General features: G+C 46.1%; 1 protein-coding gene across 1 annotated transcript in view; it reads left to right on the top strand.

The window, feature by feature from the left end:
• Window positions 1–5,737, top strand: part of LHFPL3 (LHFPL tetraspan subfamily member 3) — a gene marked incomplete at its 5' end in the record, with an annotated part of 272,549 nt that extends 266,812 nt beyond the window's left edge. Inside the window, one exon of the mRNA XM_083699674.1 lies at window positions 1,129–5,737. Within this exon, the coding sequence (XP_083555800.1) occupies window positions 1,129–1,157 (29 nt within the window). The 3' untranslated portion in view covers window positions 1,158–5,737. The remainder of the gene's footprint in view (window positions 1–1,128) is intronic.
• Window positions 5,738–14,581: the final 8,844 nt, after the last annotated feature.

Raw genomic sequence — 14,581 nt, 5'->3', positions numbered from 1 at the left:
CTCCTCTCCATCCTCCTCCAAGCTCCCAGTCTCCAGCACCTCCCAGCTCTTCCCCTCTGGGCTGTGGCCAGTTTCCCACCATCAGGAGCTCAGAGCCTTTCTCTGGGGGACTCCTAGTCAGGCAGCTTCTACCTCTCCTCCTCATCCAGCCAGTCCCCGACACCCTACTATCTTTAACCCTAAGGTAAAGGTAAAGGGATCCCTGACCATTAGGTCCAGTCGTGGCTGACTCTGGGGTTGCAGCGCTCATCTCGCTTTATTGGCCGAGGGAGCCGGCGTACAGCTTCCGGGTCATGTGGCCAGCATGACTAAGCTGCTTCTGGCGAACCAGAGCAGCACACGGAAACGCCGTTTACCTTCCCGCCAGAGCAGTACCTATTTATCTACTTGCACTTTGATGTGCTTTCGAACTGCTAGGTTGGCAGGAGCAGGGACCGAGCAACAGGAGCTCACCCCGTTGTGGGGATTCGAACCGCCAACCTTCTGATCGGCAAGTCCTAGGCTCTGTGGTTTGACCCACAGTGCCACCCGCGTTCCTTTATCTTTAACCCTATGCTATATTTAAAAAGAAATCTGATCTGTAGTTGGACTGGGACGCAGTACTTCTTTCCACATGAGTTGGTGGGCATCTTCAACCACAGGCCATCAAAGAGGAATGAACTAAGCAATGTGCATGTTGCTTGTTGTTGTTCTGCTCTTCCATATTTCATTTTCTACCATCTATATGTTTTTATTCAGTTTTATTTTTTTATGACTGTCACAACCCTTCCTTGGGCGTTTCATTATAGTGAAGTATGGCCTGGAGAGGTTTTTAGTAAATATAGGTGAGCCAGTCTCTCGCCTTTCATCTTTTACCTCCTGTGGCTCCTGTGGCAAAGGAACTGTGTTGTGCTGTTTCTGTTGCTTTGTTCTTACCTGAGAACCTCAAATGATGAACAAAAGACATGCAGAGAGAACCTTGCTTTTCGTGAGGCGTCTCAGCCTGGGCTCGGCCTAAGCCTGACAGCTTTTATAACAAGCGGAAACGGGAGGTTTGCCATATCAAGGGACAGGAAAGCCCAGGAATGCCTCTGCTAATATGTCCTCCAGCACTAACTTGGCTTTTCTCTTTCTCTCTCTGTTTTGCAGTTCTGCTAAGCCAATCCTCACTAGAATGAGCACAAAACAAAACCAAGTAACAGCTTTTGTACATCAGCATTAAAGGGGAAGACGCTTGGGAAGGAAGCCTATGATGAAGGAGAATGTTGACGAGTGAAACACAAAATAAAAAGTCTGAGTGCCAAGAGCTGCCGTCTAAACACAGTTCAGCCAGACATGCAAGTGGTTCTCTGGAGAGAGATTCGATCCTGGATTTACCCACCAGCTCATTAGGAACTTTCACTGGATGCAGCATTCAGAAGGCATGCATGAAAAGTCACATAAGGGGAATAAATTTTAAACGGGGGTATAGTTGTCACTAGGTAAACATATTAATATACATGCATCAAGGAGGTTTGTAAAAAAAAATAATATTATTTCAACTGAAAAGCAAAATCCTTTAAAATAAAGCATTTCACAAGGCGGGGGCAGTTAACTCAGAGAATTCCTCTTCCGGCCACCAGGAACCAGAGAGGGCATCACCCAGCATTGCTGCAGAAAAGACTCTCTTACGTTTCAGGTTACAGAGGAAATGGCGTAAACTTTTTGAATCCACCATTGCTGCACCTCATTTGGCCTTCACTTTGAAACACAATGCTTCTTGATTCCTTGCCTACATGTTCTGTTTACTCTCTGTGCGTAGCGACTCTGTGGCTGTTTCAGACTCGAATTCTCATTCTGCAAAGGCTCTGAGATGGTGGCTCACAAACTGCGAAATCTCCGTGAGGAGGAAACATGAAAACCCATAAAGTGACGAGTGACCCATCTCCTTCCACAATTCTTTCGCAGGCTATTCCAGAGATTCATTGGGGACCCAATAGGTTCCTTGTAGCATGTCTCCATTCCCCTCCTTGCCTTCCAGTCAAATTATAAACTGTGGAGGGGAGAGAGCTCAGATAAGGTAAGGTTGAGAACGGAGATGTAAAAGATAGGCCCAAGACATTTTTGTGCCTGAAGCAGAAAGTCCAAATGTGTCTGTTGTGTGTGTGTGTGTGTGTGTGTGTGTGTGTGTGTTTAAGATAATATTTCAAGAAATTGCTACCCCAAATCTTGAAGCAAACTCAGCCAGCTCCCTCGTGTTGAGTTGGCAGTTGGGGTAAGTGCTGCTGACGTCCAGTGGGAAGCCATTTTGCAAAACATGACACAGTAAAGTTGGTAAACAATATAGAGTTAGTCTATGTGTGTGTAACCATGTAAGAGCTGCCGTGACGCACTTTTACCATTTTTGTGATCTGAGAGAAGGAAATGAACGTTCTTTACAAATAGCAATGAAAGGACTGCTTGGAATAATTATTCCAACCATCTCAAAATAGAGAGCAAACAGATCTAACTCTGGGCAGCTATGTTTTTATTGTATCATTGCCACACAAGGCTTTGAGGCACAACAGTCCATTGTGGGGATGCATTTGAATGGGGGAAAATATATAAGAGGTACATTTCTGCTCTCAGTGATGTTTTCTTCAGCCAGTTTTAAAGCGCCATCTTTCTGCTCCTCTGCTGCCTTTAGAAAACTTGACTTTAAGTAATGTATTATCAGTACGGATCCCTCCATGCACAACATCGCACAATGCTTACTAATTACTTATACTGGACAGAAACTGGTAACTGTTTGCCACAGGTGAGCACTATGTAAGGATGTGCGGCTTCTCCTTTACAACTCTGGTTCACCATTCACCACTGCATCTAGCATAAGAAAAACGCGCTGTGGTAGAAGGGGTTTCGGGGGAAACAAGTAGATTTTGCATTTTTGAATAAATCCTCAGAAAGCCATTTGTGTTTAAAGCTGCTTGTCTCTCTGATTGAAATGCCTATGGACACGCTATCAATATATTAAAAAGGGTTCTTTCTAAGTAAACAACTTTTTTCCCCCACTCTCTAGGTACTTATGCTGCCCCCAGCACTGTAGTATTCCAATGCTGTGTGCTGAGTGTTTGCCAGAGGAAGTTACCGATAACATTGTTATACAGCATAAATAGATATTCATAGCGTCTTTTTCACAGTGGTACTGTATAATGTGATTCCCTCCCAAGGTTCCAAGGACAAAATAGCTCGCCGTGGGCTTTGAATGAAAGTCAGTGGAAGTGCAGGGAAACTTCATTAATCTTGAACAGCCTGGAGGAAATGTCTAGACAACCCAAGGTTTGGTTAAACAGGAATAGCATATTTACATATAGTCCTACACCCCTGTGGCTGCAATGAATCCCGATCTCTAGATGTTCTGCCTAACTAAGGAGATAGTAATTAAGGGCCAAACTGAACAAAAATGGATGTCTCGTGTTGAGTTTTCTCCCTCTGTCAAAAGTAGCACACCTTAATGTATGTCCTGATGTCAGGATACTGTTGCCCTACTAGTGGCAACCAACTATTTGCAAAATGGGGTGGGAATACTCCAGGTCTGATGATATCAGGAGGGCATCATTGAACTAGATGTTTAAAAGGAGAATAAGGACGTTTTCCTTGGCAACCCATTTTTCTCACAATGTATGGTTCCACCATCAGATTAACGGAGTCATTATTTGTCTGGGTCATGTCCCAATTCTTTTTTCTTTTCTTTTTAATTTGTTACTACTGCTGTTAGTCTTAAATGTTATAATATGAATTGCCATCTGATTGCTTTCTGTGGCCTGGTGGTTTCTGCCACAGGCTTCCCTTAGGCTCCCGGCAGAAATGATAGTAATCAGTAGCATCAGTGATAAAGTTATCTTGTGTGAACCCGGAATACAGAATTCAGTGGGACTTGCTCCCTAGTAAGTGTATTTAGGATTGCAGCCTTACAGCCCAATCCGATGTGTGTGTTCTCAAATGTAACTTCAGTCAGCCTTATTCTTAAGTAAGTACAGTATGCATAGGACTGCAGCCTTACATTGCAATCCTATATGTGTCTACTCAAAAATAAGGTCTAATGCATTCAGCAGGGCTTATTCCCACGCTAGTTATATCCTTAGTTATAAAATGGAATGTTTAGGGTTGGAAAGGACCAGAGATTCATCTAATCTAACCCTTTGCACTGTGACAGAAAACTACATAGCCAGGAAACCCCACCCCCACCTCCTGCTGTGAGAGAAAAGCAGTAAAAGCAAAGGAGCATCGTGCCAGAAGTGCTTGAAGGGCAGTGGTAGCTAAAATACCCCCCCCAATGGAAACTACAACTCCTATCATCCCTGACCATTGGCCATGCTGGCTGGAGCTGATGGATGCTGTGGTCCAAAAGAACTCAGTGGCGTGACTTTGGCTACCTCTTGAGGGCAAAAAACCAGATTCCGGTGCTTAAAAGGTAAGAGTTGCCCTGAGTATTACAGGGAAATGCCAGAAAGGACATCAGCCCAAACTCTGATCAGCTGGTTCTGACATCACACAGCAACTCTGCTGAGGTAGTAATGTGAATGCTTGGCTTTTTGGTGTGTGGTGGCCATTATTGTGAACAGCAGTGTGTTTCTAGTTTGCCACTTCCTGGAAAACCCTCAATATTTCAATCACGTGTTGAGCCGTGAGTCATTGTCCAGAACAGACAACACACCCAAAAAAGTCGTTGTCTTTCACATCGCAGCCTCTCAAGAGCTTGAACCAGAAACCTTCCTGACCTCCTTAGCATCATCTTCTGCAAAGGATAGCTGGGATTGGGGAATGAGGATCGGTCCTTTTCTGTCCTCATAACTATGTTTGGTGCTGTTCCTGGCTTCTCATTAGCCTCTGGTGACCCCAAATTAAGTATGACACCTTTCCGGTCAACTTCTGGCCCTTACCAGAGCAACTTATCTCTTTGGATTTGGGCTTCCCTACCTTCCATTGCCATACAAAGTTTTATTCTCCATACCTGCGTCATCCTCAACCTCCTCCTGGTCTGTGCTTTGGTCTTAGCCTTCCAAAGATGAATTATCCAGCAGTGACCATGGCCCTCCCACCATGTCCCTCTGTTTCCGACCGTTGACTCCAGTGTTGACTCCACAACACCTGACATTTCCAGAAAACTGCCACTTTTGATGTAATCCAAAGCTCCTAGACCTATCAGGGCTCATCAGATCCCATTACCTAGACCTGACAGAACTGGCCATCGCTGACTTTGTTGGTACCAATATGGCGGGGTGGTCCTTAGACCCAAATCGTGAAAGCAAAACTCGTTATTCTCTTCAGCAGATGTTCCCACTTCTCGGCATCCTGTTTCTCACTGTGGCCCAGTAATGTTACTGCAAAAATCTTGCAAACTGATGTGGGTTTTCCCATGACCATTTGTGTGTAGATACCTGCGTGTGTGTGTATATAGATGTACATAGATATATATAGATAGATATATATATAAAGGAAGCAAAACAGTTTTAAGTACATACATCATTCAATGTAAGTAGGAGTCTGTTTTTAACTTCTTAAAGTGTTGACACTTTCCACCAGGTCGCCCCATTGTAACATGTCAAAAAGAGTTGTGGTCTTTGGTTTCTTTGCTTTGTTTCCTCTTTGTGTTGTTTTTTTTTTGAAAAGAAAAAGGTCAACAAATTGTAAAGAAATCTGTTGGAATACCTGCCTTTCTGAAGAAACAAAAAACAATAATTTTTGTTACTTTAAGGTATGCTTGTTATTAAAGTACCTAATAAAGATAAATAATGAATTTTTGTAGCATACTAGAATAAAGTGTTCTAGTGCCTTTCTCTCTGGTTCATTCAGATGTGGCTGTTCTCTCTTTCTTTCTTTCTTTCTTTCTTTCTTTCTTTCTTTCTTTCTCACTCCCTTCTTTATTTTTTTAAGGAAAAAAACTTATCTCAGTCGTTTTTCTCACAGTTTTTGTAGTATAAAAGATGTACTGTGGTGCATCTTTTATTTAAGGTATCAGTGAATTTAACCAGAGGTGCAGCACTGACAATGGAATTTGTTCACAATCATCTCACTGGCTGATAAGGACTTCTGAACGATAGCTCTGAGTTCCAGAGTCACCCCAAGGGTGCAATGGCCCATTCTACAAGCATTCATGTGGAAGGAAGGAATAGGATGCAATAGGAGATACACATTGGCAAGTCTGCCTAAGGCTGAAAGATTGGACTCTTTCCTCTGAACTCAACATCCCAACGTACAGCTTCCTCTATGATGAAAATAAAGCAGGCAACTATGCAGGTTTTAGTATTCAGACCTTCAAATAATAATTTAATATTTACATCTTACTTTTCAAAGTGGCTAAAAAGGCCAGCGTTACAATCTTTTATGCCCTTAGTGCTATACAGTACTTAGATGATGAATAGCATTATAAGTATTATTCTGTGTGGTTTGTACCTTATCTCATCCAGGTATCTTCTTCTAAGGTTGTTGTGCTGTGCTGTGAAGCAGCTAATTAGCTAATTAGCAATAAATTAAAGCTTCAGTCCTAGGCACACTTACTTGCATGTAAGTCCCACTGAATGTAGCAGGACTTACTGCTGTGAAAACATGTCTAGAATTGTTCAACAAGAAAGCCTAAGTTGCTTACTCAAATGTAAATGTGGTTTTATTTATTATGGGATTTCTTTTCTTAACCCTTCAGATAAATTCCTGGGATGGCTTGAAAAAAATCATAAATCCAGTAAAAACATCCAAAAGCTATGGATGAAAATGTATGCAAGAAGGCCTTGTAGTATTGTCTTAACAGATTTAGCAAATCTATTTGAATTGCAAATTAGCTTCAAATTAGCTAATGTCTTGCAGAAGTCTGCAGAGCAGCTAAACTGTCTTGCAGAGTCCATTGCACTGATCTAGTAAGCTCACTGGCTGGACATTTTAACTGATCACAGCAATGCTCAATAAACTCTTAAATAATTTGGAAGTGACCAGGAAAACCAAAATCAGGTTCACATGTCAGAGCAAGAAGGAGAGGAACATTGGGCCTTAATACCCGATGCCCCTTTTTAATGACACACACTGAAATCCATACAGCATTTCTAAATTTTCCACATGTCAGGAACTGGTCCGCAACACCCTTACCATTTTTATGAGCTCCACAGGTGTACATACTGGACACAATGAGGAAAGAATGAGTGACAGCTAAAGTCTTCGTCTCACCAACAAACATTTTGCTGGATTAGCCACCCCGAGGGCTTGTGGGGAAGCAGTGTATGCTGGGAAGTGTCATCTCCTTACATTTTGCTCTAGGTCTGGCGTGAGCAGCCTGTTGCATCCAGAAGTGGTTGGACTCCCATCAGACCAGCCTGCATGGTCAGTGATTTGAGACAATGGACGTTGTAGCCCAACAAATTCTGCCAGACACAACACGTTGCCCAGCCCTGCTGTAGTTATAAGTCTAGTTTCTCATCTTCATTGTCCTCAGCTTGGTAGTTTTATCTCCCAGCTTCTGACGATGTATTAGGGGAGGGACGGCACATCATGCTCCATCTTGGGTCACCACCCTGCACTCAACGCTCACCTGTGACTCCTAGAAGCTGTCAGCATGCAACAGCCGCCATACCTGGGAACAACTTTGACTGACTGACTAAACCAGATGAGGGTAGCCGGTAAGTCTGAAACTCTCAGTGAATTAGGGACTTCCTCTGCAGGTGAAGACAGGCTGTAGTAGACTGAGCAGATGAGACTAACAGTGGGTCCAACGGTCAAGAAGGCATAGGGCTCATCAGCCTGGGAGGATAGAAGAAGAAGAGTTTGGATATGATATCCCGCTTTATCACTACCCGAAGGAGTCTCAAAGCGGCTAGCATTCTCCTTTCCCTTCTTCCCCCACAACAAACACTCTGTGAGGTGAGTGGGGCTGAGAGACTTCAAAGAAGTGTGACTGGCCCAAGGTCACCCAGCAGCTGCATGTGGAGGAGCAGGGAAGCGAACCCAGTTCACCAGATTACGAGTCCACCGCTCTTAACCACTACACCACCCTGGCTCTCCCATCTAGGAGAAGGAAAACTTTGATCCTAAACCCCCACTGCTTTGTAGGTTATTTCTGGGAGAAGAAAAAGCTAAGGGGAAAACCCTCCACAAATCGAGATCAGAGTCCCTAAGGTGGCTGGGTGGTGCTGTGAACTTCTGGCAACTCCTGCAGCCAAGCTCTGCTTTCCCTTGGACCACATCACAGTGAGGCTGAGAGGGGGGTGTTGTCAGCCCAGGACCTCCATACACACTGCCCTGGCTTGCGCCCCGGGGACAGTCACTTTGGTGCTCCTATCACAGCGGTTTGGCTTAACCCCCAGAGGCGCACTCCATTGCCTCTCATGACAGACAAATGCCAACAAGCGCTTCTAATGGTACAAAGTATTTACAAAGTCCCTCGGTGCCGCACGAAATTTCCTGCATAGGAATTCATCCCAATGGGGGCAATGCCTGGGTAGCTGTCACAAAAACAAGAATATTCCTCCATCACCCCTCTAAGGAAGAGGGATTGCTGCCTACCTAGGCTGGCCCACGTTGGGCAGATGTCAGTCCCGCAGGATGTACTGCCTTCGCCTTTTAAAAGACCCTCAAACCAGAACCTGCTGCAAAAGGCATAAACATATAATTAAAAAAATTCTGAGCCCATGAATTTATTCTGAGTACCAGAATCGGGCAGGTCTCAGGGTCTTTTTGTACAACAGTCCATTCCCAGCAACCTGAAGATTTCTTCATTTCAGCAATAAAATTTTGTGTTAGGTAGGAGGTCATTTTGTCACTGCTGTTATGCAAGCAGTTTGCACCTTACCAGGTGACTGCGGATCAGTCGGAAGCCTGGCAGGAGATCCAGATTATTCTGCCCACTCCTGGTCTTGACTAACCAATATGACCCAGGTTGTGGGGGGAGGGAGGGTGCTTGTTCCCAGCGGCGTAGCGTGGGTTGTCAGCACCCGGGGCAAGGCAAGTAATTTGCGCCCCCTAACCTGGGGCAAGGCAAGTAATTTGTGCCCCCTAACCCCTAACCTGCCGCCGCTGCCAGCTTCTTCTTGCTGCTGCCTGGGCTGGGGTATTTACGGTAAGGTAGCCACGGCGGCGGCGGCGGGTCCATGACAGGTGATCTGAGGCGAGGTGCCCCTGGCGCTGCCGCCCAAACGACGCCGCTTGCCCGGAGGAGGAGGAGGAGGGCAGAGAGGCGAGGAAAATGCAACATGGCCCAGCAGCTGCAGCAGCAGCAGCAGCGGCGGTAGGGCTGTGAGGAGGGGCTGCCTGGCGCACCCTCCGCGGCCCTGACGTGCGGGGACCGCGGCGAGCGCTGAGAGCCGTTGCCTGCCGGACGCCTTCAGCCCGGACGCGCACACAGCTCGTCGGTTCCGCGAGACATGGGGCTCTGCTACAGCCTGCGCCCGAGGCTCTTTGGCGACTCCGGAGGCGGCGAGCGCCCCCCCCAGATGTTGCGCCCGGTGCAGCTGGCCCCCCCTGCACCCCCATGCTACGCCACTGCTTGTTCCACAGCTTGCATTAGAAAATGAGATGAAGCACCTTTCATCATTTCAGCCATTTTGAATTAAGTGCATTTACACTGGAATCCTCTGGGCTTCAGAACATTTCTGTCCTAAGGGAGGGTAGTAGGCAGGAAGGCCAAGAGCGCTGAAAAAAACATTTTCGTGAAATGGGATGTTGTTATTTAGGAAATGCAGTGGCCCTGTGTGCCTCACTGCTGCCATCTGCTGGTACGCTCAAAGGTTTTGCCGTTCACCTTTTGCATTTTACGCTGTGCAAGTTGAGGTTCCCATAGCCCAGCTATTCTTTAATACATTTAAACATTAGTGATGTACGCAGATCCAGTTATCTGTGCCATTATTAATATTCTCCGGCCTGCCTATCTGCTCCCTGCTCTTTCCACTTGCCTACGTTGTGGGTCCTGCTGCTAATCACACAAAATGCTTTCTTTTCCTCCATCTCAATCCCTTCTCTGCCTCCCTCCCCTCAGGCTCTCTTCTTGCTACTAGATCCTGGCTAGAACTCCAGCTGCTGCCTCTTTCCTTCCTGAATCTCGGGGGGGGGGGGGAGTTTGTTGTGTTCCTGCTAAAAAAATCAGACATGGAAAAATCTGGCAGGCATCCCAGCAGTCATGAGGCAGTGGCCTTGCTTCCACTTAGCATAATAATCCACTTTCCCCAAACAATCTGTAATTTTTTTTATTTTCCGTCTCCTGCATATTTCCATGAGTCTCCTCCTCCTAAGTTGCGAGAGAAAGAGAAGAAAGTTAAAAACTTTTTTAAAACCTGATTTGTACTCCTTGGCTATTCAGCCTGTAGTCCAGCTGCCTTGCATGCAAACACTGCCTTGCATTCGGACATAAGAGCATCTGCCTTGCATGCGGAAAATGCCAGGTTCCATCGCTCACACTTTCAGGTGGGGCCCCTGCCTGAAAACACCAAAGAGATGCTGCCAATCCGTGCAGGCAATACTAGATGGACCCAATGGCCTTGTTATAAGGTAGCTTCTTATACTCCTAACTGAAACTCTATATTCGCTGCCTGTTTACTCCTGCCTCTTCTTCTCTTTCCCTTGAATCAAATTTCGTATTGTAAGCACCTCGGGGCAGGGACCTGCTCTGTAGTCTGCAAAGCAGGAGTGGGAAATCGCAAGCCCCAGGGGCCAAATGCAGCTCTCAAGACTGCTCCCTGTGCCCATTTTGCAGGCCACACTCTTCACTGGTCCTGAGAGCTTTTGCCTGGCTGGAATGTGTCCTTGACCTATGATGGTGCCGGGATGGAGAGCAATGTGTTTGAAAACCTACTGCTTTTAAATTATTATTATTATTATTATTATATGGTAGGGATGCAGCCTGCTGTACAAAGGTAAGAGTCTGTTGCTCCCATGACGGACTGTGGTTCCTGGCCTGAAAGGTACAGTGGTGCCCCGCAAGACGAACGCCTCACAAGACGGAAAACCCGCTAGACGAAAGGGTTTTCTGTTTTGGAGGCGCTTCGCAAAACGAATTTCCCTATGGGCTTGCTTCGCAAGACGAAATGTCTTGCGAGTTCCTGTGGGGTTTTTTCGCTCCCCCCCCCTTTTCCTAAGCCCTAAGCCGCTTATCAGCTGATCCACTAAAAGCCGCTAAACCGCTAATAGCGCTAATCCGCTAAGCTGTCAATGGGCTTGCTTCACAAGACGAAAAAACTGCTATACAAAGAGCCTCACGGAACGGATTAATTTCGTCTTGCGAGGCTCCACTGTATTTATCACCTCTGCTTTGCAATGTCAGGCACACTGGTACCATAAAATAAAAAAACAGCCATTAAACGGAAGCGTACAAATCCGAATCATAGCTGTCAACTTTTCCCTTTTCTTGTGTGAAAATCCTATTCGGAATAAGGGGATTTCCCTTCAAAAGGGGAAAATGTTGACAGCTATGATCCGAATGTATTTGGCTATATAGTCAGGGCACCCTCTCCTTACGTAACAAGTAGAAATTTACAAGATGCAGCCTTTCTGCACCATAAAAGTGTAGTAAAATCAGTAGATATTAAGTTTATGTATACCATGCAGCTCTTAAAGACAAGGCTCACAAGATCAGGAAAGAAGATGAAGTATGCATTATCATCACACGAAAAGGCACTGTACTACTTTCAAGAGTAAAACCTGGCCTAGTAAAGACCTTTACACTTCCCAGGTTCGTTTCTTGTGTTGCTTGCGAGCCAATATGGCAATAATGATGTTTGCCAAACCTAAAGCTGTTGTGGAAGGGGAATGTGCCTACCAAACAGTTGCTGTCGTGAAGCTCTGTCATTTATTCCTGAGGTGCAGTTTGTTATATTGCCCAGTAGATGGCAGTAAAACGTTTCCTAAGAGACAGCCGCTAAACTAGACAGTATTGGGAAACTGACTGGCTAGCATCCCAAGAAAAGCAAAATGTTGATGCTTAAAAGACGTACAGTTTGGAGAAAGGAAATTATATAGGCAACCACACAGAGATTGTTTTGTTTCTCTTTATGTGCTGGAAAGGTAAGATGTTATTTTAATAAAATAAAAATAAAATGGTATTGGGGAAATGGAGGCCTCCATATACGTGTGTGTGTGAGAGAGAGAGAGAGAGAGATTTAGCCATGCCCTCTCCGGGATACGCAATTGCGCACAAACCCTCCCAGTTTTCCATTCAGCCAGAGGTGGCAGACACTTCACATTCTGCTGTGCTTAGTGTTGGGCTGCGTTAGGATGGCAGGATTGTACCATTAGGGCTTTCCCCCTAAAGTTTTGTACTTCCACAGAGCTTGGAGTTCCCCCTAGCATACTGACACCTTCATCTTGTTTCTCAGGGGTTCCATTTTAGCTACAATCCTGTCGCAAGCTGAGTTCACTATTAGGAGTGGCCAGAAAGGTCTACCTTTGGACCCCAGGCCTGCCCCGCCCCCCTCCTGGTTTACAGGTTCCCCTGGGGATTCACCTAATAAATTTACCGTTCGTCTCTTGCAAATAACTTCATCACTACTTGAGATTAGCGCAAAATAATCAAACACCTTGGTACTCAAACAACTTGGAACACAAGCACTGAAAACCCGGAAGTAAGTGTTCCGGTTTGAGAACTTTTTTCAGAAGTTGAATGTGCTCCTTTTTGAGTGTTATTCTTCCGTTTTTAGTGTTATGCTGAGGTCTGTCTGTTTTTGCTATTTATTTTGTGTTTTTGTGGCTCTTTTTTTTTTGGTGACCGTGTGGAACCCAGTTCAGCTACTGATTGATTGTGTGACTGCAGTACATTGTTTATTGCTTTCATTTTATGGATCAATGGTCTCGTTAGATAGTAAAATTCATGTTAAATTGCTGTTTAAGGGTTGTTTTTAAAAGTCTGGAGGGACGCAGGTGGCGCTGTGGGTTAAAGCCTCAGCGCCTAGGACTTGCTGATCGAAAGGTCAGCGGTTCGAATCCCTGCGGCGGGGTGCGCTCCCGCTGCTCGGTCCCAGCGCCTGCCAACCTAGCAGTTCGAAAGCACCTCCGGGTGCAAGTAGATAAATAGGGACCGCTTACCAGCGGGAAGGTAAACGGCGTTTCCATGTGCGGCTCTGGCTCGCCAGAGCAGCGATGTCACGCTGGCCACGTGACCCAGAAGTGTCTCCGGACAGCGCTGGCCCCTGGCCTCTTGAGTGAGATGGGCGCACAACCCCAGAGTCTGTCAAGACTGGCCCGTACGGGCAGGGGTACCTTTACCTTTACCTTTAAAAGTCTGGAACAGATTAATCCATTTTGCATTACTTTCTATGGGAAAGTGCACCTTGGTTTTAGAACGCTTTGGTTTTAGAACAGACTTTTGGAACAGATTATGTTTGAGAACCAAGGTAAAGGTAAAGGGACCCCTGACCATTAGGTCCAGTCGTGACCGACTCTGGGGTTGCGGCGCTCATCTCGCTTTATTGGCCGCAGGAGCCGGCGTACAGCTTCCGGGTCATGTGGCCAGCATGACTAAGCCGCTTCTGGCGAACCAGAGCAGCGCACGGAAACGCCATTTACCTTCCAGCCGGAGTGGAACTATTTATCTACTTGCACTTTGACGTGCTTTCGAACCTCTAGGTTGGCAGGAGCAGGGACCGGGCAACGGGAGCTCACCCCGTTGCGGGGATTCGAACCGCCGACCTTCTGATCGGCAAGTCCTAGGCTCTGTGGTTTAACCCACAGTGCCACCAAGGTACTACTGTACAAATATCCTATAAATGGTGGAGTACCTGGAACAAAGCTAAGTCCCATCTGAAAGGTTAATATTGAAACAAGAGTCAGAGATCCTTTGCAAATATTGGTCCTGGCCAGGGACAGAGAGTGTGGAGCAGATGCTCTTGCTGTGACACAAGGGATGGATTTATTAGGAAACTTGTAGTAAAGAACCTAAGCGGTTCCGTGGCTGCAGCAATGTGAGTTTGCTGGTGCAGCTGCTTCCATCACCAACAGCTGTGTTATCTGCCCCCTCCTTTAAATGTTGTTGTTGTTGTTGTTTAGTCATTTAGTTGTGTCCGACTCTTCGTGACCCCCTGGACCAGAGCACGCCAGGCACTCCTGTCTTCCACTGCCTCCCGCAGTTTGGTCAAACTCATGCAGGTAGCTTCGAGAACACTGTCCAACCATCTCATCCTCTGTCGTCCCCTTCTCCTTGTGCCCTCCATCTTTCCCAACATCAGGGTCTTTTCCAGGGAGTCTTCTCTTCTCATGAGGTGGCCAAAGTCTTGGAGCCTCCGCTTCAGGATCTGTCCTTCCAGTGAGCACTCAGGGCTGATATCCTTAAGAATGGAGAGGTTTGATCTTCTTGCAATCCATGGGACTCTCAAGAGTGTCCTCCAGCACCATAATTCAAAAGCATCAATTCTTTGGCGATCAGCCTTCTTTATGGTCCAGCTCTCACTTCCATACATCACTAATGGGAAAACCATAGCTTTAACTATACGGACCTTTGTTGGCAAGCCATAAAAAGCCAAAGATGAGATTGACTGACAAAACTAACATTCAGCTCCATACCAGCAGCTAGTGGCCACAAGTTCTCCAGTCCTACCCTACGGGGTTGTCTGTTCTTTGTATTTATCACTTTCTAAGGAGTTGAGAACGGGACGCAGGTGGCGCTGTGGGTTAAAGC

The sequence above is a fragment of the Podarcis gaigeae genome (assembly GCF_964106915.1).
Source record: "Podarcis gaigeae genome assembly, chromosome: 10".
Classification (NCBI taxonomy): Eukaryota; Metazoa; Chordata; class Lepidosauria; order Squamata; family Lacertidae; genus Podarcis; species Podarcis gaigeae.
This window is presented reverse-complemented; position numbering and strand designations above follow the sequence as displayed.